Source organism: Gadus macrocephalus, chromosome 22, assembly GCF_031168955.1.
Source record: "Gadus macrocephalus chromosome 22, ASM3116895v1".
Lineage (NCBI taxonomy): Eukaryota > Metazoa > Chordata > Actinopteri > Gadiformes > Gadidae > Gadus > Gadus macrocephalus.
The window spans coordinates 17,559,765-17,584,936 of record NC_082403.1 but is presented as its reverse complement, the minus strand read 5'-3'; the positions used below and the strand labels follow the sequence as shown (position 1 = coordinate 17,584,936).

The window sequence follows — 25,172 nt, the reverse complement described above, 5'->3', positions numbered from 1 at the left end:
GTAACGCCAACAAGCGTTGTTTCCAAGATGGCGGCGCCCGTGATGCAAACATGTCATGTTGCATGCTGTGCAAATAGGACCCCAAATGTTCTTTCATGGGGTCGCGGAGGCATAATTGCTTTTGGGACGTGTAACTCAGTGGCTTTGTACAGTCCACAGGTAGTCGAATAATGCAGAAATAACATTCGCTAAGCCTGATAGGTCTGACAGTGCCACCAGTATACTGACTGTAGTGTTATATTAGTGTTATGCTTTCAGTAAGTGACTAATATACCTGTCTTAATACATCTGTTGGCTATTTCTAGAAAAGAAACGTTGTTGCTGTATTAAATGGACACCGAGGCAGAGTGAACTCAGTCCAGTGGGTTTACAGAGATGACAGTGGTGAGTTGTGATCTCTTCTGTTTACAATGGGAACACATGATGTTCTGTCAGTGAGTGCATACTTATCTGTCCGGATTAGTCCTTTGTGTACATGGTTTGAATTTTGTTCTTAGAAAATAAAAATCAGACATGTTCTTTTGATAGCACTTACCAGGTACTCAGACACTTCCTGACAAGTATAAAGTATACAACTTGCCTCTTCTACAGGTCCCGAAAATCATCTTGTGTCCGGAGGCTCGGACAACAGACTCATTGTGTGGGCGGCGACTAAAGATGATAACGTTAGTAAAACGATGTAAACATATGCGTTGTCACTATATTATCTTGTAAATACACATGGCTTTCATTTCATTACATTAATATAATTATTGTTCCAACTCCAGTTCAGCCAGTGTCTGGAGTGTGTTGGCCATACTGGTCCAGTATCCGCTGTGGACGCCATCTACCTGGAGGACCCCACGCAGATCCTGGTGGCTTCAGCTGCAGCCGACTCCACCGTCAGGCTGTGGCTCGTGGAGGGTTCACAAGGTGGGAGACATTGTTACTCTTTAGAGCATCAGTCATTGTGTGTGTGTGTGTGTGTGTGTGTGTGTGTGTGTGTGTGTGCGTGTGCGCGCGTAGTACAGAAAAAGGTTGGTGTTCAATCTGTGACTGAGGGACAACTGACAAATGTCTAACAGGACTTTCATGCAGGGCTCTCAAGTTTTGAACTGAGTTCAGAGTGAGATTTTTTCGGGGGAGATATAACCGTCAAAACATGACGGTGAATAAGTAAGTCAAACCGTCCAATGTGAAGGCTCTACTTAACCCCTCAACTACATGAGGCTTTAATAAAATCCTGGACGATTTTGAGATTCCGCCATACATTTTTTTTAAAGTGTCTCAAAAAGAGGGCATGTCCGGGCAAAAGAGGACGTCTGGTTACCCCACGTACGGGAAACCCATTGGATTCCTACCTGTTCCACTGTTAAATAGCGGCGCAAATTGGTGGGCGCTATCCTGGTAAGATCCTTGTGGTTCAGGCAATGAAGGTTCAGGAGTAGTTAGTTACCTACTGGTACTACATTACTGTCTACTTGTTTCAAAAGGACTGGTAACTTCTACTAGGGCCTGTAGGGTCCAATTAAACGTTGTTACCACATTTGTCTAGCATAGTGAAAAGTGTGTGTGTGTGTGTGTGTGTGTGTGTGTGTGTGTGTGTGTGTGTGTGTGTGTGTGTGTGTGTGTGTGTGTGTGTGTGTGTGTGTGTGTGTGTGTGTGTGTGCTTGTTTTAAAAATCAATGAATGATGTGCTCTGATAGGCGAGTTGTACACTTGCATACCTCTCTAAATTTAACAATGCCTCCTGTCCTTATTCCATTCTCGATGTTTAAAATGTGCTTGATACTAAAAGTATTGCATGGATTTGGTGTCGAATGGTGTCCCTCTGGCATTCACAAAGTGACTTGCGGCGCTGTGTAGCTCACTAATTCTACATGCACGTGTCTTCCTCAGTGGAGTGCCTCCATACTTTATCATTTGGCAGCGGCTTCATGATGGATGTGTCTCTGGTGCTGTTGCCAGGCAGCAGAGGTAAGCCCTCAGCGAGCAACACACACACACACACACACACACACACACACACACACACACACACACACACACACACACACACACACACACACACACACACACACACACACACACACACACACACACACACACACACGTGCATTCTGTGTCCCTCTGTCTGTCTCTCTGTGTCTCTTTTTCTCTTCTCTCTCTGAAACAGGCATCCATACTCTATCTCTCTCATACAAACTAGGGCCCGACCGATATTGATTTTTGAGTGCCGATGCCAATGCCGATTATTTTCAGAGAAAATTTAATCGGCCGATTAAAAAAATAAAAATAAAAATAAAAATATATATATATATATATATATAAAACGTAGTTTTTGATACCTTAAATATACTTTAAACACTTTTGACGAATATGTGAATTGAATGCAGAACCTTTGAGCGTTTTAGAATACATTTACAGTCAAAAATGAGTGTAATGTAAAATGTAAAATAAATAACTAACTCCCAATGTGCTGCGCTCGTGAGCAGTGACTAACACGTGCGTGCTGAGCAGTATGGTCTCACCGTTAGAGTCTACAGTATAACAAATTAACATGGCCTGGGACCTAAAGAAAAACAGGCACAACATGCTCAAACAACGCGTCTTGTGTACATTGGTGAGGTGAGCGCGCAGCTGCCTGAGCGAGCGTGCTTTCATGTTGTACGGTAAAATTCAATCTCCTCTTTTTCACTCCAGCTAAAGTTGTTAGTTAGCAAGGCGAGTAGGAGCGCAATCTGCAGGATACTAATCGCAATAACATTTATAAAAAAAAAAAAAAATTAAAAAAAAAATCAGTTGTAATCTGCGTCTTTTTGGCCGATGCCGATTATTTTCAAAAAGGCTATAATCGGCCGATTAAATCGGCAGGCCGATAAATCGGTCGGGCCCTAATACAAACACACGCTTGCAGCCCCGCTCTCGTATATCCAGCGCAAATCGATCAGCCCCTCTGTTTTCCATTGCTGAATGTCAAGTTTAAAATGCATTCTTACTTCTCTATGTCATGTTTTAGTGCTGCTAGTTCAGGACTGATCATGTTCACTCTCGTACTGCAGTTCCAATACTGGCCTGTGGGGGAAACGACTCTCGGGTCCACATCTACGTGCTGTTCAATGGAGAGGTATGGAAGTTGTCCGGCACATAGGAGAGTTGATGTGTCATAACCATAACACTCTTTTATTTTTTACTTTCACACTCTCTAAATTGAATTTCCTATTTAATTTTCAGCTCAATAAGGTGATGTCACTGCAGGGCCACGAGGACTGGGTGCGAGGGTTGGAGTGGGCTTCCATAGGTGAGAACCATAGGAAAATAAACTATAGAAATCCATTTTACCATTACATCTTGGCAATCTGTAGGAAACAACAAAAATCCTGGGCCTTTTTCATTTGTATATATTACCAAATTAACTAGGTAGTAAACTAATATGTTCTTTGCTTGTTCATTGCCGTTACAATGATATTTCATGGCAGTATAATCATTAAGATGATCAAAATAAAAAAAGAGGGAGATGATGCAAATTAAATAAATAATAATAATAATATTATTATTTATTAATTAATACAATTGTTTCTAATCTACTCAAATAAAATTTAATTGTGTCTGTATTTTGAAACATAAAGTCGCATGACTTCAATCCAGACCCTGCTAACTATGTCACCATTGGCTATGCCATTTCATCACTGCTATCGTGACATTAAGCTGTTTCATGTCCTTGATTACAGCCTTGTGCCCGTGTCCACATCCTCCTCGCGGTCTCTGACCTAGTCGGCCCCCTCCCTCTAGCACACAGGGGAGAGACACACTTAATTTGAAAGCCTTCCACAGAGGAATACCAAACGCACACCCTCTTTCTACTCTGATGATGGACCTTGTGTCCTTGTTGAAAACTAGAAGTGGAAGACACTTTTAATGAAGCAATGAAGCCTAAACCTTCATATTGTCCACATACCATGTTAGCGAACCATCCTTCTCAGGATTTCAACCCACTATTTGAAAGCACCAGGATATTCAATTTCACATTTCGACTGTAATTATAAAATGGCTTAATATTGGATCATTGTACCTGATTTTATGTGGATGGTGATAACCACTCGCGTCCATCACAATTATGGTCTTTTAATTTAATTGCAAAAACAAAACAATGTGAAGCAAGTACAAAGAACAGCCACAAAGATAAGAATTGGAATTCCTAATATTACCCATGGGTTGAGTCATACAGGAATTCACTTTGGCGAGGTGCAGCCATTTTGACCGTCCACAAAAGAAACAAACAAAAACAGACAAAAATATTATCAGTTAGGAGGTAATGAGATGGCTCATACAAAGATCTCTCTCTCTCTCTCTCTCTCTCTCTCTCTCTCTCTCTCTCTCTCTTATTTATATATATATATATATATATATATATATATATATATATATATCTCTCCGTCTCTATCTTTCTCTCTCCATCTCTTCCTTCTCTCTCTCTATGTCTCTCTGTATCTCTCCGTCTCTCTCTATGTCTCTCTCTCTCTCGTATCCCTCTCTGTAGACGAGGAGCTGCTATTAGCCAGCTGTGCCCAGGACTGTATGATCCGGATGTGGCGGCTACGTGAGGGGGCTGGCAGCGATGCCCGCCCAGAGGACAATCACAGCATCATCAGAATGAAAGAGGACGTTTTTGAAGTGAAGGAGAGAGGTGAGTGGCCCGGGGGCCGTTGCTCCCAAGGGGCCCGCCATCAACCCACTGAAGAACTGGGCTCATCTTTTGGCTTTTTTGGTGTGTGTGTGTGTGTGTGTGTGTGTGTGTGTGTGTGTGTGTGTGTGTGTGTGTGTGTGTGTGTGTGTGTGTGTGTGTGTGTGTGTGTGTGTGTGTGTGTGTGTGAATCCATGAGAAAAATATCAAGGACCTGAGTACATACATCCCCGTGCTAATAAGACATCCTAATTGAATCATCATTACTTTCTGTCAAAAGCCTGAATAGCCCACCTCTGGTTGCCAGCGTCTCATTAAGTGGACTGACAGCGTATTCTCTGGACTCCGGTTCTCCTAGTGTTTGCCGTGTCCCTGGAGACTGTCCTCGCTGGCCACGAGAACTGGGTCTACGGAGTCCACTGGCAGCCTCCACGATACGAAGGTATGGTGATTAAAACAAGGCAACGAGGGGGGAGGAGTGGCGATGCTGTACTGCTGCTCATTATCTAAATCGACTGATTGCTTTTTTTTTTTACTTATTGGCAACATGTCAACATGCTTACAAAAACATGTTAATTCATTGCAATGTTGGCGAGCATTTCCCGTAATTAATTGCTCCAGGGGGTGGCCCTCTGAATCTAGTGGAACCAAAAAAGACTTGCATAATATTGCATCATTGCTTTTGTTGTGCCTATTTTAGGTGTTGCCTGAAAGGATGTCTAGGAGTTGTAATAGTTTGATTGTTTGATGTTTTTAAATGATGTAGAAAGAGTGGAAGAGTGGAAGCAGTTGGTCGAAATGATTGATGACATTTCCCGCCTTGCAGGGAAAAGGTTGTCTCTCTCACTCCCGCTGCATCATTATGACTAATCGTACTTACCCACTGTCTCCCTCTACAGGCGGCAGGCGGCTACAGCCTCTCAGCCTGCTCTCCGCCTCCATGGACAAGACCATGATCCTCTGGGCTCCGGAGGAGGCGTCGGGGGTCTGGGTGGAGCAGGTCAGTGCCCCGAGTGGGGATGATGAGCGTCAACAGTCACATGCATGCGTGTATACATCTAAAGCTGGCGAGAGATCTGTCATTTCTCATTGGCTGGCTGCACACCTTTTACGGACTAGACCGTGAAGACAGGAAGGTGGGAGGGAATGACATCGAGCTCAATGGACGGGTCGGAATTCAACCTGGGGGCACATGTGGCGAGTGGCCTCGCGTAGTTTGGAGGAACTCACTCAGGTTGAACCTTAAATGACCTCCCTGGAAGCTGTTTTAGACGTGATGTGCCGTTTTCTTTGTGCGTTGCCCGTATTCATGCCCGTAGTCATCAGCCGCCCTCCGCGGCCAAGAAAAGCGTCTCCCCGCCCGTAGTTGACAACCCGGCCCCGTGCCTCCACGGGGGCGTCTTGAGCCGCGGCTGACGGCGGGTGATGAGTTGGGGTGGGCGGCGCGGCGTGAGTTTAGACACGCCGCGGTTGTCCACCCCTATCTCCCTGCCCGTCTGTCAGCCCGGGCAGCAGGCTGGCACCCACCACCCCCTCACTGACTCGGCCGCTGTCTGGCCCCTCGTTGCCGCTCGCTCTCTTTCTCTTGCTGTCTCTCTCCTGGACTTGCTCTTCTTGCGCTCTCACGCACTTGTCTCTCTCATATCTCCTATCTTGATTTATCTCTGTTGCATATCTCGATTTATCTCTCTCTCTCATCTTTCACATATGTATCTCTTTCACCACTCTCTCATATCTCATATTTATCTCTTTTATATCTCTCATATTTCTCCCTCTCATCTCGATCATATCTCCTATCAATTCAATTCAAAGGGTTTACATTGCCATATCTCTATCTCTCATATCTCTCTCTCTCTCAGCCTCTCTTGGTCTCACTCTTCTCTCTTTTCTCTCCCTCTCTGTCTCCATCTCCCCTTCACCTGCACCGCGGGCCGGGTGGTGAACATCAAAGAGAGATGACCTGCATTGTAGGGGTGGGAAAAATAATCGATTCTTCGATGCATCGTGATTCTCTCTAGATCGATTCCGTCTCGATGCAGATCAATTAATAAGCTGATTTTCTTTACAAAGGATTTTCTTTAATTTGTTGCAACATTCTGTTCGCCAGAGAGGTGTTATTTTAAAATTATTTAATTTATCTTCAGTGTGATTGGCCAATCTGATTTGTCTTGACATGATTGCGATTCAGCCTACGCATAGCATGCACGCAAACTCACAGCCAGACACAATAAGACAATAAGACTCCTTCTTATTCAAGAGCAGCTTTTTCTTTAATGACATAGAAAAGAAAGATTAGAAAGAAAAGAAAACTGAAACCTATTTTTTTTTACATACTTCCATATTGTGTTGTAAGTCATATTTGTGACAAAAGCCTTTTCTCTATTAAAATAATAGATAAGTTAATTCATCTGTTGATGTCTTTAATGATCATCACAAAAGTATCGCTTTAGAATCGAATCGCTGACAACATAACCGGAATCGAATCGTGAGGTGCCAAGAGATTCCCACCCCTACTGCATTGGCTGTTTGTCAAGGTTTTCTGTTCAATACTTTCTCTTTGTTTGGCTCCTTGCATAGTCGTTTCCCTCCTCATACTTACTACTGACACCTTTTCTCTTCCTGGTCTTCGTTGGTCGTGTGTTGTCTTCTTATTCCCTGGCTCATAGTGCATTTTCTGTTATCTCCGTCTCCTCACTCTTCTTGAGCCTCATCCCTTCATCCCATCTCGGTCTCTCCCATACTGAGCTGCTTGCAGCTGCTGTACCAGCTCGCGGCAAAGTGTGGATGGCAAAGAGAAGGAAGAAAGGGCTGTTTATTTTGACCATCTGCCCCACAGTTCTTCATTTCATTTCATTTTATTCCACATGGGGAAAAAGCCAGGGGGTGGATATTGCTATTGCACTACTTCAGATTACTTTGCACTTTCTCTCCCTGCTATAATTGACACAAATACTTCTGGGATACACTTTTTTCCCGGAAGGGGAAATAAAAAATGTTGCAGACGTATGTATATATTCCTGAATGCAGGTGGCGTGCGCAACTTGAACCTATCAATTTGAAACTGCTTATGCAAGCGGATGTCACACATTATGCAGGTATGCTTACGCACAATCTTTCTTTTCATGAAGTTCTCACCTCACATCATGGTGGCAGGCACCTTTTTAGTGGCATGGTGACAGGCCCTGGGAACCTGGCCTGTGATGTACATCTGTGTCTGCCCACGCACTTCGGTGGGTGACGGCTGGTGTGGACACGGAGAGCTACATCAGCCAGTGCACATTTATGACAGGGAACATGAAAGGGATGAATAATATTTTTGTTGACTCTGAAAGAGCATAGTATAGTGTCTCTCACTCTCTCTCTCTCTCCATCGCTCTCTCACTCTCCCCTCCCCTCTTTTGAACATCCAGTTCCGCTGTGTAAAAAGGAACGCGTGGAAATCTCTGTACACATACACTGTATACACACACACACACACTGTACATACACACACACACACACACACTTTGACCTACAGTCAAAAGCTTTCTTCCCGCCATCTTCGTCTTAATTCCTTCACGGCATCCAGTTTAAATCATGTGGCCGCGTCCAGGGACACCCGCCAGGCTTCCAGCAGTGCTGGGGAGGGAGGGGGGCCGAGTGACCAGCCGTATGTGTGTCTTAATTAGCGGGGTGTTCACAGACGGGCCCAGCATCCCCCACTACAGCCCACATTGATTATTAGAGTAATTGGCGTGGCTCTATAAGAGAGGGTTAGCAGTAGGGGAGCGGCGGACCACCGCTGTGTAAAAGCGCGGTCTTGCTAACAAGACCCACTGGTAATTAACTCACCACACTGACCGCACTGGGCCGCCACCACAATGCTCACAGGAAGTGCGAGTGTGTCTGTGCGCGTGCTTGTGGATATGTGTTGGTGGGCTTGTGTGTGTGTGTGTGGGCATGGGCATGGGCATGTTTGCGTGTGTGCGTGTGTAACCTATTTTCAGGTTTCTCGTGGACCGCAGCCAAGTGGCAAGAACTCCCTCTGGCAGACAATGTGTGCCAACTCATAAACCACAATCAGTGGGAAACGCAGACCATCGGAGTGGATCGGAAGTCGTTTTGAATGCTAAACTAATAAGCCCATCACATCCCATCAGCCACACCGCGGTGCGTGTGGGTTGTTTGGATGTCTCTAGCCCGGTTGCCACACGTGGGGGAAGAGAGGTAGCCAGTCGTCCCTCCGGTCGATCCCTCCAGGTGGGGCCTCTCCATCCAGGCCTGGTTTGAACTCCATGCATCTCTCTTCCTCAGGGATAATAACATGAAATATGATCGTCCCCCCCCCCCACCCCCCACTAACTCCCTCCACCAAGGAGGGGGGAGGGAAGGGTTCCTCATTGTTCCTTCTCGGCAAGACGGATGAGGATTTTATTGTATTTCTTGAGGTATTTTTCCCTTTTTTGGGTGTGTGATTTACGGTGGACCCATGTGTTTGGAATTCAAATCTGTTTAATGTTGTCTCGCTTTGTCGCACTCTTTCCATCACAATTCCTCTCTCTCTCTCTGGCTGTTCATCATTCTGGTGTATGTGTGGGTGTGTGTGTGTGTGTGTGTGTGTGTGTGTGGCAGGGTGCGTGTCCCACACACTGTGAAGACGGAGCCTTTATTGCCGCCGTTAGTTCTGCTGTGTTGTAGCCCCAGAAAGGCATTATCTCCAAGGTCGTCGATGACCAGCCTGTTGGCTCTCTTTATAAAAAGACCTGCTAGGTAATCAGGGATGTACCCACCTCGCTTAATCCATCTATGATGGATGGCTCTGTCACTGGGGTCTGTGTGTGGGTTGCTCTGTATGTATGCCCTTGTAACGTCATGTCATACAGACTAGATACAGATTAATGTAGACGCGTGTGATTGTACGCGGAGGTGAGTGTGTGTATATATGTCTCTCTGTGGGCCCTTGTGTTTTGTAAACATTAGGAAACAATAAGTATCAGTGTTTGTGTGTGTGTGCGTCCTCTGTTCACCACCAAACATTCGTTTTATTTATTGAGCGTCTACCCACCGCGACGGTTCTTTCAGACGTCATTTGAAGGAGCTGGTCGGGATTAGACCTTGGGAATTGAACCTAGTGCGGCTGGTCGTTGAACACCCAGCCACCACGGAGACACCATCCGGCAACCTTCTGCTGGAGCGTGCATCACTCAGCTGGCCTGTCTCACATTAGGTTTTAAAATACATTGAATGTATAGCCAGCACATAGCTGTATTTCTGCTCTGTAACACCCCTGTTTCAGTGTGAGCCAGCGTTGGTGTGTGACACGCACAGTCTAATTACAGATGTGGGTGCGGTACCAGACGGCTATGGCCAGCCAAGGCGTTGCTGAGGCAGCACGCTGCCACTCTGCAGGGAGGGTTGTGGCAATGGTTTAAAATACACCCCTCCTGCGTTAACCTTCTACACCTTCTGGCTTGTGCTTTTTAATCGTTTGGATTTATGTTTTCATTCACACAAAATAATCACAAAATCACAAATACACATCTTCTCTCTGGCTTTTTCTTTGGCACGGTAAATAGTTTTTTTTTTTGTGTTGCATTGCTGTGACCTGCATAAAGATCTCCTCTACATAACATTTGAAATAGGATTAGATGTCAAACCGCAGACGAAAAAGAGGCATGGGAGGAGATTGCACTGTGGTTTTGAACCTTTGGGGGGGTCACAGCCTCTAAACCAAATCCAGTTAGTGTGAGTCCCAGGCTTTGCCCCTTTGTATCTTCTGACTTTCTTCCATTGTATAATTTTCCCCTTGCGTGTTTGGATATAAGTTGAATACGGTACGCTCCAACTCCATCGTGTTATAAGCTCACCCACTTCCAGCCTCCCATGACTGTCGTCCTCTGACTTGGCTTTGTCCGATTTCCATCTGTATTTAGGCCAGTGGTTGGTCACACAATAATCGGGGTGTTTAAAATGAACATTGACATCCTGAATGCGGTCCATGAGTGCAAAGTTACCCGACAAGAAGGTGTCGGCGTGAATCCCTGATGATTTGCTCCACCTCAAAACACAAGCACCATGAAGTGTGTTTCTGGAATCGGCTACTCTGGAAATCGCCATGCCTGCCCCACCGTACCTCCACCACACCCACTCCGTGTACTTGACAAGTCATGAATATTCATTGGCGTCATTCAGGAAGGCGTGAATCACCGTCGCTCTCGTCCAGAGCCTCTGTCACCGGGAGGCCCAGTGACTGCAGACCCCCGGAACACGGGGCCCAAAGTGAGGCGCTGATTGATGATCTCCTTCTTCTTCCTCCTCCTACCTCCTGTCACGCCAGGTGCGCGTAGGGGAGGTTGGCGGCAACACTCTGGGCTTCTACGGCTGCCAGATGGGCCCCGACGGCTCCATGATCGTGGCTCACGCCTTCCACGGCGCCCTGCATCTCTGGCACAAGCGCCAGGACAGAGAGGTACGCCACGCACCCAAGGGCTTTGGACCGCATTGCGGCCTCGCTCTTGAGCCTTTGCAGTTGATTTGTAGGGCTCTTGATGACTAGTATGTTGGCACACGCCTAACCCTTTTTTTTTAAAATGTTTAACAGGCAAATAACTTACAGAACATCATGTGTTTGCTTATGCTTTATCCTGGAGTATTTCTAAATCACCATTCTGATTTTGCATAAATGGGGGATAATCCAAATTGGACATTGCATGTCATGTCCCTGCAGGGGGAGTGGAGTCCAGGCGTGGTGATGTCCGGCCACTTCAACGCCGTCCAGGACCTGAGCTGGGACCCTGAGGGGGAATACCTGCTGAGCGTGGGCTCAGACCAGACCGCCAGGCTGCTGACCCCCTGGAAGCAGAAAGATGGGACGCAGGTAAGACCGGGGGTTCGATCAGGTCCGAACTGGTTAGAAACACACCGGCCACACCTGTTGACCCAACCAGGTTGAAGCTGGTGTGTAGAAAGGGAGTGAGGTGAAGTGTCCTGTTGTCCAGGCGTCCTCCAACCTCCTCGGTGGTCCCACCCCGTTGATCATTATGCAGTGTCTTCCCTTCTCAATATGCACCCTTAACAGCCTTCATCCCTGTTTTTCCCTACCCTTATGTGCTCCCGTTCTTCCTCGGCACAGACCAGCTGGCACGAGATCTCGCGGCCCCAGATCCACGGCTACGACATGCAGTGTCTGGCCACGGTGGGACGCTTCCAGTTCGTGTCAGGCGCCGACGAAAAGGTCCTGCGGGTGTTCCGTGCCCCGCGGAACTTTGTGGAGAACTTCGCCAACATATCCGGCGCGTCCCTGGATAAGCTGCTGGCGTCCAGCGTGGGTGTTTTTTCTTTTGGTTTTTGTGTATGCAGTGATCCACCGGGGAAATATCACCTGCGTTTGGCAGCTTGCAAAATTGTGATCTCTCCGTGCGTGTGTTGCGTGTGTCGGTTCCCCAGGACGCAGCAGATCTTCCCGAGGGGGCGAGCACGCCCGCTCTAGGCCTCTCCAACAAGGCTGTATTCCAAGGTGCACCCGCCACACTGCCGGTGCGACTCTGTATTCAGGGTCACGGCAGAAGTTCTCTCTCTGTTTCGTAATTACGTCCACAGAGTCATTAAGGCACGGCTGGAATCCACTCGAATCTCAATAAATTCAACGCTTCTTTTTCTTTTCTACAGGTGACCTCGCTCCAAAGATCAACGAGCAGCAGGAGCAGCTGAGTTGTGTTTCAGACCAGTATCGCGAGACTTACTTTCACCCGCTGAACCTCACGGGTATGTTCCAAATCATGCAAAGGGGACGCCGCAGTGAATACGAACACAAGCGTTAAGGGTCCGGTCACCCTTTAATGTTATGGAAAACGCTTAAGCCTCGACCTGCCAACCCCACCAGTTTCGGGAGAGAGTGTTGAAAACCTGTTCTTTGTTGACTGCAGATTCCCACTCATTTCCCAGTGGCGTTTGCCGGCGGCTAGACAACGAGGAACGCATGATTAGTCAAACGGCAAATCAATGACCATTAACAACACTGCAAAGTACACCTTTCAATAATTAGCAGGAAGATTAAGATCGCAATAGGCTTGGAACACAAATCAGGCCGGAAGTGAGGATTGGCTGCTTAAAACCAGCAGGTGTTTACAGTGGGAGATAAAGCTGAAGATTTTTCCGAATGGCCTGCATTTATTTCTGCATGAAAACGGGGGTTGAGGGAATGTATTCATGATAAATCCACTCGTTTATAAGGGCCGGTCGAGGTCTGGCAAGCATTTAATGCGTCAACCCGCCCGCCCACCCGTTCCCCTGCACCCATCCTTCAACCGGCGTCAACTCGTCCGGGTGCAGACGGAAGACTGTGAATCACTCGGGGCGTGCTACGCTCCATATATCTCCCTTTCTCCATCACCCTCTGCCTCTCTCCACAACCCAGACAAGCCTCTCCCTTCGAGCCATCCTAGACACAGCAGGGGCCGCACGCCCCAGCCTTTCCATCTCCTTGTCGTGGTGTGTTGCTCTAAGAGACACTGCTGTGCAGTCAGAAGGACAGGTGGCTCTCAGTCTATGTCCTCGCTCCTTTGTTGCTGCTGCTGCCTTGGGCCTGGGACGCGGCCATGCTGCTGGTGTCACTGCCAGCAGCAGCGACAGGCGGCGGGGAGAGTGGAAGAGACAAAGGGGGGTAGGGGGAGGATGGAGGGGAGGGGACGGATCGGCAGCGAAGGGTGTATATGACCATGAATATTTCAGCCTTGGGGGCAGCCAAGTGAACTGAAGCTGAGAGGGTCTGTGGTCCGACGGGCGAGCGTCTCCGCACTCGATCCCATCGGGTTCCACTCGCGTTCTTCGGTTTGCGCCGTATTATAGCGGTGGCTTTGCGACTTCTGTCACGTGGCACAGTTGAGATTCCACGTCACTCTGCACGTCGGCCAACAAATGTCAAACATGGAAGGCTGTTGGGTTTCTACGTGGGATGGCAGACGTGTCGGGAGGCCTTCATTCAAGCTTATAAGTGTTGCTTTCATGGGACTTTTGATTCGCTTGAGTAATTAAGCATGCACCGACTTGAGGTCAGAGGTCAAGGTGACTTACAGGGAGGCGGCCGACGTTTGAGATCAAACCCAGTACCTTAACATGATCTAGTGATGTACCAATGAAGGATGATGTGGGTACACTTGAGGTCACTTCAGGAGAGTAAAAAACAATTTCTGATCTATTTCACAGTTGTTGTTTTTGTTGTTCTGTCCTTTGGAACGAAAAGACTGGAGAAAATGAAGCATTGCCTTCCAGCTGTCTTTCATTTCAAATCCGTCAATTCGCTGCCACTCGCAGTGGTGCCTTGCACGGTCTCTATCGATTTATAGCGGGACACGGCGCAGATCTATGGGTGAGTCCAGAGACCGGAGTCCGGGTCGGGGTAGTCCTAGCGCTCAGGAGACCATCTCTAGTGACCATGTATTATTCATGGCTGACAGGGAGGGATATGAGGAGGATGGATATAATGGGAGAGTATGAGGACGTTTGGGGCGGGGGGGGGTAAAGGATAAATGTTATACCTGAGACAAGTGGTAGGCATGATGACCAATCGCTGGGGGGGGTCAAGGGGGTAGATGGAGTTTCTCTGAGCTTGGTTTTTGATTGGTTCAACCGAGGTAGCGGTTTGCCCACAGTAGAGAGGGCCGCCGTCAGGAAGCCCCTCTAATCGGAAATGCTAATTAGAAACAGTGGCGTTGTGTGAAGTGCGGATGACCCCGGGGCCTTCCTGATACAGCGGCCGAGCGCGCCCGCTGCTGTTGGTTCACTGCAGATTTCCCGCTCCTCTCCCAGTGGCTCTCGCCGGCGGTTGGACGAGGGGTAAGGTATGATTAGTTAAACGGCGAGTCGGTGACCTTAACGACACGGCAAAGTACGCCTTTTTGAATAATTTGCAGCAGGGAGCAAAAACATGTTGTAACACACCGTCGGCCCAGCGCTGGGGATTGTCTGCTGAAAGCCAGCGGGAGTTTATGCTAGGAGATAAGGCTGCCCTGGTTTCAGAATAGCCTTCTATTTGGTGAGTTTACAGTTGGAGATAAGGGAGCCCTGGTTTCAGAATAGACTGCTATTTGGTGTGCTAAGCGGTGAGTTGTGGGAGGGTTTGGGTGTCATCCAAATGCTAACAGGAGCTGTTTTATAGTTATGAGGGAACATTGTCTCCGGGCGAATCGATCATGTTCCTCCATGGAGCGCTTGAGCTCTAATTTGATCTCATGCACATTTATCCTTTTCTCCCTTTTCATTCATGGCTGCCATATCTGTCGTTTCTTTTTTTTTCTCTCCACTAAATCTGCTCAGCCCTCAGCCGCATTTCCTTATATGGGCAAGGGGGAGATGGAAAGTTCTCTGCGATGCTTCCCTCAGTTTGTAAATTATTGAGATAGAAAATTGAGACAGAAAATCTCAACCCTGTTGGATTGCTGCTTGCGTTATGTATGGTGATTGTGGTGAAAACTAATGGGCGTGTGTGTGTGTGTGTGTGTGTGTGTGTTAACAGAGCCCCCACCTGAGGACCACCTCCTCCAGAACACCCTTTGGCCTGAAGTTCAAAAGCTGTGAGTGTTTTTTTTATTCATTCCTGCAGGGTGTCACTGCGGTGATCCGCACATTCCTGCATGCGCCGGCGACGCATACCGGGCAGCGAGCGATGTGGGGAATGTTTTAACGATGCATCGAGGTAGATGTTAACAAGCACCGGTATTGACATCCTCACCCTCCCCCCCCTCATTCACGTTTAATGGCATCCAGTCAACACGAGGGGATCCCATATCACTCCACAACGAGGCGTGTTCGTGCAATTAGCCTTTTTATCTGCCTCCCAAGGTTTTCCACGCAGCACACGCGTGTGCCGTGTGTCGGAGAGACGGATTAGGCCTCCTGAAGGCTCAGTCCTTCTCGCCGCACACCGCAAGCCAATCAGAATTAAGATTCCTTCTGCTCCGTGAGCCCCCTTGATAGACGCTATTATTGCGGCTAATAAAGCATTTAGCCGGTCCATTATTAACCTTTGTGTGTGGGGGGGGGGGTATTTACCGTACATAAATAAACCAAAAATATACTCTCTAATAAAAAATGGTTTGCAACCAGCTACCATTAATATGCTGCCTCTAATTAGCGGGCAGATGTGGGCGGTGTTATTAAACTGGGGCCACATCCATAAGGACCCCCATCGGGCTGTCACGGGGCGTGCCAGCGCACCGCCCGTCGCCCGCTCTCCTATTCCGCCAGGCTTGTCACCGCTGAATTGCGGCGGGGGGGGGAGACGTAATTTCCTCGCCCATTTTCCGGCCGACAACAAGGCGACGGCCAGCCAGCTGAGCGTAATTAGGTTGTCGGGACAAAGCCGCGGCGCCATCATTCATTTCTGTGGCGAGGATGTGGCCGCAACGCTCGGCGTCCGCGAGCGTTTCTGATTTCACGCCGGCTCACCGCTGTTCACCCGTCAAGCGGGGTTCAGGTCCTTGAGCCTGCTGCTGGTCTGAATGCACGGGGCCTTACAGCGTAGGGTCCTGTCGGCCCCTCTCTGGGCCCCTGTTAGATCACGTCTGAGCAACATGCAATGAGGGTTGAAGTGTTAGACCATCCGTCCCGATGGTGTGAGGGGTTTTGAGAAGAAAAGAAAAAAGGGGAAAACTGGAACGAGGAGGCCGGGTGTGACCCTGGATGACCAGCTGTCCTTCACCGCCATCGGTGCGCCCATCCGCTCCTGCAGACTAGTGCTGTACAACATCTAGACTGCAACTCCCTTCTGGTTGTCCTGCCTCACGTGCCATTGGCACGTGAGGCAGGACAACCAGAAGGGAGTTGCAGTCACTGATCTAGGACCCACCCGGGTTCTCCCACACTGCTGGCTACTGGCGGCTGCTCAAAGTCCCCGTCACTCGTCTACTGTGCTGCGAGAGGCTCAGTCCCGTCCCACACCCAGGACGTGGGCAAACCGTCCGCCCAGCTCGCCCGCCACGCCGTACCACCGCCATATGGTGTGTTACTCCCTCACCACGAGGAGACCCCCAGCTGCCGCGCAGCCAGATCCAGACTGTCGGCTGTCCTCGCTCCACAACAGGGGACCGGCTCCCTGCCGACTGGAGAGCACATACCCTACACATCCCCCGTCACAGCCCCAACACTCATCTGTTCACACAAAGGGATTAATACACACAAAAAGTTTAGCTTAAGTTTTGCTTAAATAAGCAAAGTAGTTTGCTTATTTGATGAACGTTGTGTGTTCCCGTTTTTGTAATTTATTATTCTTGACATGATTTCTGAGCGGTGTCTTCATGGCTGAATGATCTTATTGTAAGTTGCTCTTGGATAAAAGAATCCGCTAAGTAAGATAATGTAATGACACGGTGTAAAAGGTCAAAACTGGTTTAAAGATTCGGCTGGAGTGACGCCACCGACCAGAGCGCCACAAAGGGTCAACGTTAACCTTGCTTCCCTTCTAAGCACCACGGTCCTGTCTGGGACATTGTGGGACGCACACAGGATGCACCTCTTATGATGCTGTCATCTGTTTCTTGGCTCTCCGCAACAGGTACGGACACGGCTTTGAGATGTACTGTCTGGCGTCGGACAGCGCCAACACGGTGGTGGCCTCCGCATGCAAGGTCTCACACACACACACACACACACACACAGACACAGACACACACACACACACACACACACACACACACACACACACACACACACACACACACACAGAGAGAGAGATGAGGAATGGGGATTTCTGCAGCAGGACAGGCTGCCCTGACCTTGATTTGTGTTTTGCCCCAGGGCTCCACACACAAGTGGTTGCTGTCAGAGATTAACGGTGCGGTGGCACTCATTCCGCACTGCTCGTATTCAGTCCACATCTGAGTCTTCTGTTTTTTCCATTCCTCTGCTGTCTATCTGATCTCTCCCTCCTCCATACCTCCCCTCCCCTCCCCTCATCTTGCCTTCAGCCATCCTTTGTCCCTCAGTGTCTGGTCCCCCTTCCTCCTCCATCCCTGTTTGATTGGCTCAGCCCCATCCCTCGTGAGCAGAGTCCCTCACCTCCAGATTACTCGTGTTCACTGGGGGCTCTTTGTGGGACCCTCTACTCATTCATCTTAACTGGAGATGGAGCAGACGGTGCTCTCTCTCTCTCTCTCGAACATTCTCTATATAAGGGGGAGAGAGGCGATTGTCCATTGAAATAGATTATAGATATTATTATAGAGCTAGGCTATGGATATTGTAGAAGGAGTATAGAGTGCCGATACGGCGGTGGTATTTCATTAGATGCGAGCTGCTCTCCTGAAGTTGGGTCCTGAGCGTGGAATAAGGCTGAATGAATAGATCAAGTAAAACAATACAAAATGGCACCTTTGTTTTGTAAATATTGCCCTGCTCCATCTTTGCCTTAGCATTAATTATTCATTCATGTGTTCTGGTGCGTGTCCTCAGGCGTCCAAGGCGGAGCACGCGGCCGTGATGCTGTGGAGCTCCGCCTCCTGGCGTCAGCTGCAGTCGCTGCCCTGCCACGCCCTCACCGTAACCCAGATGGCCTTCTCCCCCGATGCCCAGCTGCTATTGGCCGTGTCCCGCGACCGCACCTGGTCGCTGTGGAGACGGGACCCGCCCACACCAGATAGTGCGGGTGAGCCAATGGGGAACGGAAATGGAAGAATTCTGTCGCACATTTCCAAATCTTTGCATATAAACTGCTTGACTTAAGTCTGATAAAGAAATGTGTCTGTTGAAACCGTCAAAATCTTTATAATTAGCAGTAATTAACTTAATTACGATCTCTCCTGTCACCATGCTATCTGGGTGGAGTTGTCATGCCATGCGTCATCATCATGGAAGGCGGATGATGATGAGGGCAGCAGGACTACGACAAGTCTACGCCCCTCACAAAGCTCCTGACCACATATCAGCCTCCGCTCAGCAGGCAGAGACTCCACAGTCAACGTATTAAAGGATCCTACCAGAGTCCCTCAGCCAATAACCACGTTGCCAGGACTAGCCAGGGAGGGGACATAAGAAATCCAAATGGTGCACTGCATAATTCTTTGGGGGGGGGTCTGCAGCGTTGTATCCCTAGGTTTGGGGAGGGGGGGGGTCTCGAGGAGGAGTAGGAAGGGAGAGGGGAGCCGGAGGAGCACACAGTGTTTGTTGAAGGGGTCGCGTCTGTTGTGGTTGGCTGTTAAATCACTCAGGGCTGCTGCTCGGAGCACCTCCCCACACACACACACTCACGCACACACACACACGGCAGAGGGCCAGCGAAGGTTAAATGCAGTCAGAGATGATCAAACAGTCTCTGTTCTGCCTTTTTGTTGGGATTTTCTTTGTTTCTTTTTCTTTCTCATTTACACTCTTGCTTTATTTTTTTCCTTTTTTATTTTTTCCTTTTCTTTCTTTCTTTCTTGTCCCTACTTTACTACGACTTGGCTGTATTTTTATTTTATACACTAACTAAACAGCCACTCATTTGGAGTTTGGGAAAACCCGAAACAGGCGTGCACCGCTGTACAGGAGGAGGTTCGCTATATCAGGGACAATGGATGTCAGGTCACGGCAGAGCAGCCAAACCGTGTTCCCCCGTGACCGCTTTGTTTAGAGTGATTTACTCAGAACAAACCTCTCTGCCCCCATTAACAACACTTGTAGCCTGTGGCGCGACGTGTGTGTTTGCGTTATGGTAAGAGATCGCTGGGATCGGGAGTCATAACAAATAGGGTGATGATAGAGGGAGGTATTTATCGCAGGTCGGCCTCGGTTACCTTCCGGGGGACCTCTCTGTGTCTTCTCGTTGGAGTAAGCAGAGCCAGGAGAGGCAGCCTCCCACCGTCCCAGAGCTCTGCCCTCCTAGCCCGGCGCTGGCGGCTGAGATCCGTCCTCTGTGGCGCCGGCGGCGCTCTCTCACCGACCCGTCGCTGCACCGCGCCGACTCCATTGTGCATGCACGCCGGCACCAGGAGCCCCCCCCCCCCTGGAGACCGGCCCGGCGACAGTTGGCAGCCGTCTAGCAGTGATTCAGGCCGGGCCCCGACGGCCCCACAGCCCCATAAACCAGGAGTGACTGATCCCCAGGTGGTGGTGGTGGTGGTGGTGGTGGGGGGGCGGGGGGGGGGGCTGAATGAGGCTCTGTGACGTGCCGCTCGATACATTTGTCTTCTTGGTGCAGAGAGCGCTATCGTTCCCCCAGGGGTTTGATCCGTGTGTTCCCGCCCCGCTTCCTCCTTCTCCCCTTAATGTTCCGCCGCGGTTTAAAGGTGAATGTGTCAAAACGCCACAAGGCCGAATAAATCTCGGCCCTTGAAATGAGTGTATAAATATATATATATTTTAACAATAATTTATTGTGTGTGTGTGTGTTCTCTCCGCCCAGAACCCAATTTCTCCATGTACACACACACGGATAAGGACACTGCGGTGCACAGTCGGATAATCTGGTCGTGTGACTGGAGCCCGGACAGCCGGTACTTTGTCACGTCCAGCCGGGATAAGAAGGTAGTTATGTGCTGAGCTCAGCTTTTCCTTCTTCTTTTTTTTTTTCTGAACTTTCTATTTGCCCAGCTCAACTCAAATGGGTTCAGACATCGCTTTCTGATTATTAAGCAAATTCTGTCTAGCATGTCAGGTTATTGATTTAGAGTTTGTGTGTGTGTAGGTGATCGTGTGGGGACCATGTGTATTGGGGACTCCTGGGGTCCCTCCCCCAGGAGTCCACCACTGCTCCTCCATACTGGACGTTGGGGACTCTGCCACCGCCGTGGCCTTCTGCCCCGAGCTCTGCTCTGATGACAGGTAAACACGCCGCTGCCTTCGGTGGCATCCGCAGCACCAATAACAACTGATAGTTTGGTTTTAAAATGTCCTCATAATTCCTCGTACTCCTCAACATGGCACCCACACACTTCTCTCTAAGTCTAACTGTGCTGAAGTGTTGGCCCCAGTCGTACAGATCGGACTTTAGTTTGATATCTGATGTCTGATCAGAGACCAGCTCTGATCTGCGTTACCACAGCAGGCCTGCTGGAGCACCAGGCATGTCAACGCATTTGTGAGGGCTCACATCTTGGTTGTATATTACCCACGGTTTAATAAATGAACATCACCGTGATATCGACACTCGGCACTCACGCGCTCACATCCCCCCCAGTCATCCTCCTCGGGGGTTCAGCACTCTACACACCCCCAGACACACATTCCAAAGACACACTTTGTGTCTAAAGGCTAGAACTATGCCATATGGAATCTCGTTCAACACGTTGGTGTGTAAGCATTCTTAAAATGCACGTGAAATGCATGCATGCTAGTGATCCGGTGTGATTTGAGGTAAACTTGGGTACCGTGTGTCTCTCTCGCTCCAGCTACCTGATGGCGGTTGGCTTGGACAGCGGAAAGATCCTCCTGTACAAGTGGAGCCCCCCCCAGGAACCCACCGGGGGGCACGACTGGACCAAATGTGCAGAAACAGACCTTGTGTATCCTTCAAAAAACACATTCTCTGACACACACACACACACACACACACACACACACACACACACACACACACACACACACACACACAGAGAGAGACACAGAGACACAGAGAAAGAGATCTGTAGCGATGCCCCAGGTAGTGTGTTAGCTTGCGGCCCTCTCTTCTTGTAGACGCTTATCGCTTATTATTATTGTAGATTATCCCTAATGGTTGAAGAAAAAGGCCCCCTACACTGAGGGGCGGCAGCACAACGGCTGGCCTTCTACCTTCCAGAGCAGCACTCTGCCAGAAGTTATATTGTGAGCCTGTTTGTGTGTGTCTCAGGGTGCCACATCCTAAGAGGCTGTGTGACTTTGTGAGTCATCAGTTGACGGTGAGGGGATATGTGTGCGTGAACAACTTTCTGCCAGTGTCAGAAAGTTGTCAGTTTGTGTCATTTTTGGTTGAATCTGTGTTAGTTTGCCGGGTGGTTTACCCACCACCACCACATCTCGGCACAGCCCTCTAAGAACAGTAGCCCTTTGTTAAACCAGCACTGTGTGCGTGTTCCCAACAGCAGCCTCTAGCAGCTTGTGGTGTAGCTCCAGTTGGAGCTATATCAGCGTCTGAAAATGATACTTCTAAAACTATCGATTCAGACGCCAGTATACGATTTTCAGAAGGGGAGCAGAACAAAAGAGGATTGGTAGAGGTGACTCCCCTGAATGGATTGACTGGTGAACGGGCGTTATTTAGAAGCGGTCGGATTGAGATGGTTTTAAAAGCAGTAAATAGCCGCAGTAGAAAAGTGCCAGTGCCCGTTGAAACGGTTTCTCTTTGACTTGCGTGACACCCCAGACAGAGCCACACGCTGACGGTGAAGAGGCTGCGCTGGAGGCCCCGGGCGGGCCGGGCCGGGCAGCAGGGCCCCGGGGCCCCCAGCCGGGCCGGGGGGGAGGCAGGTGGCGAGGAGAGCTGCTGGCTCCAGCTGGCCAGCGCCGGGGCCGACCACGCCGTCAAGATCCTCAATGTCAACCGCCACACCCTTGAGGCTAACGACTGAACGGACCCCCCCCTTGCTACAGCCAAAGCCACAGGGAGCGCTGGTAGCTTGGAAGACAACGGCCCCCCCCGACCGTCTGAGCTGATGTATGGGCGCTGGAGGGCTTTAGGCAGGACATGGGGTCGACCCCTAGCCGAACATTTCACCTGGACGACTCCCTGTGTTTTCCTCTTCATCCTTCCATCTTCAAATGGGTGAAGCAGTACAGTTGTATGCCTACTCCTCAGTCTTCTGTGTTCTCTGTGGATCAGATAATCCTACTCGACAGCCTAATTGGTTGGAACATGTATTATTTGACGCCAAACATTATATATGACCGATACATGACTGTGTTGTACCTTGTATTGAATCACTTTTAAGTTTGATATCCACGTGCCGGCTGATTCAATAAATCTCTCTTGCTGCTCCAATACGTTACGTCATGTCACACACAAGAAGATCTATTGGAACAACACAAAATCCAATAATGGGTTTTACACAAAGCAACACATGAGTGCTCCTCAAGAGAAATCGAGGGAAAAGTCACACAATACTGAAGCACATAGCTGTGTATCAAAGGTACAGTACAGGACCTAAACACAATCCTCAAGGACAAGAGGACTGGGATTTAGTGTGGGTCCAGCCGCGTGTGACATCATTATATGTCAGACATAAATCTCCCCGTAGGCGGGCCTAAGTAGAGGCTATAACTCAGCCTATAATCGCAGGGCCAAGTATGTATAGAGACATCCGTCACAGCTCGGCCAAGTGCCACCCTTTAGGACTCCGTTTGCAGACGTGGAGGAAATTGCTTTCGGGGACAATGATCATCATACATCAGCCAGCTTTGTTTTTACATCGTCAATCCAACATCCCGGGATGTCACGATTATACTGTTCTACTTTGGGTTTGAACATTGCATTCACAGGGCAGGTAGGCCTACAGGGATCCGACTGGTATACCGAGTTGAAGCTTAACCGGGCTGGCTGGATTTGATTCCACATTAGCCAAATGACAGAGGAGGCTGAGGGCTGGGCTGAGTGTTCTACAACGCTTCAATTCAGCGGGGAATCTCTGTCATGATCATTTATGGGAGGCGCGCCGTCAAACCCCTAAAATCGCAGCGCTACCATTCACAATGTCAAACGCACGCGTCATCTCACCACTTTCCCTCAAACATGATGACTTAATTGTTTTGTACGTTGATATAATAGAAGCGGTTGTGACGCTGATGTGATAAGGTTTTGTTTCAACTTGGTTTTGGAGTTGTTTCTAAGGTCTTTGTTTTGTAAAAGCTGTATTTCTTGCCCTATACGAGGTGCACGTCCACCCTCCTAACAATGGGATGGCTGTGCATGCATACAGACCAGAGTGGCCTGTCCCACTTCGCCTTCATGTGGGACAGCAGCCCGCAGCCACCACGTCGAGCTGTGACATGCTAAATATTTGAAAGTGGCTGAGGATGAAAAAAGAAAAGAAAAAAGAAGACGTACAAGACGAGCGTGCACGTGTGTGCACGCACACACATTCCCACTGCCGCCCGCTCTCTCCCTCTCTTCCCACCACCCGGCTGGTGCTCCTGTTTGATGCTCAGCTCCCTCAAAACACTTCTATTATTCATTGTGCGACCGTAGAGACTTTTCATTACAAATGTATTCTCTCTCTTCCCGCTACCCTACCGCCCTTCACACACTTGCACGCCTTTTTGGGGGGCCCAATCTAGCGGACCTGTCCCCGCTGTATCAGATGTACTTGAATTAGTCCAGTGTTACAGTTAGACCTAATGGGGGACATCCTTGTGGACGGTGCCCGAAGCTCTTTCAAAACTAAAAAGAAAATCCTTCACTGAAAAGGAATTCTAAAGAGAGGAAGACAACAAAAAAAAAGCCCACGTTTGGAGTGCGTATTGTTTTGTCTTGTAAGAACCCAGAACACTGAGTTACTCATGATTTTGAATGTGTCACTGTACTTTGTTGTGCCTTTGTTTGTTGGTACCACACGCGAAAGGACTGAAAGCTCTTGAAACAGATCATAATGCAGCGTCCGCCCTCTCCCGTTCATCCAATGGGTGTGGCGATCAGCCTGACGGACACATTCAACCCGGGGCCAAATGGCAGTCCTCACAATGGGCTCTGCTGCTGTTCTTCCAATTTATGCTACCGATCAAACAACCTGGTCTCACAGGAATCCGTGAAATGACCACGGACGCTTAACTCAAAATCTGTGGAATCCTCACAGAAACACGCCAATTTCCGTGATTTGGCCACGGATTTTGCTCCAATGCAAGTTGATGACACTCATATTCCGTGGCACACACACACAGATCCCCTTCTCAACGACCGAGTCAACCTGGTCTCACAGGGATCCGTGAAATGACAATAGCCGATATATATGAATGAAATTCATATTGACGGTATGGCACTATATCCCCGTTCTCGCCCATGCACCCATCTTGAATTTAATAGACCTTTTTCGTTGCTTCGAGGAGGTCTGGTGGTCTCCGTATATAATAAATAAATGAATATATATTAAAAAATAGGTATGTATGTACCTATTTACATACTTACATATTTATATATATTTATTTATTATATACGGAGACCACCAGACCTCCTCGAAGCACCGAAAGTGGTCTGATAAATTCAAGAAGGGCCGGCGAGAATAGGGATATAGTGCCATACCGTCAATATGATTTCATTCATTTCCGAGAGGATGGTCAATGGTCAGATACAGATCTCGTTATAACAATAATTTATATCTATATTATATTATTATTATTATATCTAAATAATATATATTTATATTATATATATATAAATTGTATATATATATTTGTAAGGTGACCTTGGGTGTCTTGAAAGGCGCCTCTAAATTAAATGTATTATTATTATTATTATTATATCGATGTTACGAGAAAGGATGTAATGATAATGCCAAGAATATAAAGGCTACATGGTTATAATAATTTAAATATAATTAACTTATAAAGCATATAACGAGTAGGGATGGGAATCGAGAACTGGTTCTTGTTC

General features: G+C 48.5%; 1 protein-coding gene across 1 annotated transcript; it reads left to right on the top strand.

The window, feature by feature from the left end:
* elp2 (elongator acetyltransferase complex subunit 2) lies at nucleotides 1-22,571 on the top strand. Its single transcript, XM_060043139.1, has 22 exons — nucleotides 1-159; nucleotides 306-384; nucleotides 592-665; nucleotides 768-912; nucleotides 1,879-1,956; nucleotides 3,042-3,106; nucleotides 3,214-3,280; nucleotides 4,520-4,666; nucleotides 5,022-5,105; nucleotides 5,563-5,663; nucleotides 10,980-11,111; nucleotides 11,370-11,519; nucleotides 11,775-11,966; nucleotides 12,089-12,158; nucleotides 12,311-12,406; nucleotides 15,156-15,213; nucleotides 17,193-17,265; nucleotides 18,089-18,281; nucleotides 20,019-20,140; nucleotides 20,301-20,437; nucleotides 21,004-21,117; nucleotides 21,957-22,571. Exons 1-22 carry the CDS (start codon nucleotides 28-30, stop codon nucleotides 22,159-22,161), a joined length of 2,514 nt encoding a protein of 837 aa, XP_059899122.1. The 5' UTR covers nucleotides 1-27; the 3' UTR covers nucleotides 22,162-22,571.
* Nucleotides 22,572-25,172: the final 2,601 nt, after the last annotated feature.

Bases quoted from the DNA above. Each gene is read 5' to 3' on its own strand.
- elp2 (XM_060043139.1), top strand. From the start codon at position 28: ATGGCGGCGCCCGTGATGCAAACATGTCATGTTGCATGCTGTGCAAAT. The intron at 385-591 runs GTGAGTTGTGAT...CCTCTTCTACAG, and splicing joins GGTTTACAGAGATGACAGTG to GTCCCGAAAATCATCTTGTG. The intron at 4,667-5,021 runs GTGAGTGGCCCG...CGGTTCTCCTAG, and splicing joins TTTTGAAGTGAAGGAGAGAG to TGTTTGCCGTGTCCCTGGAG.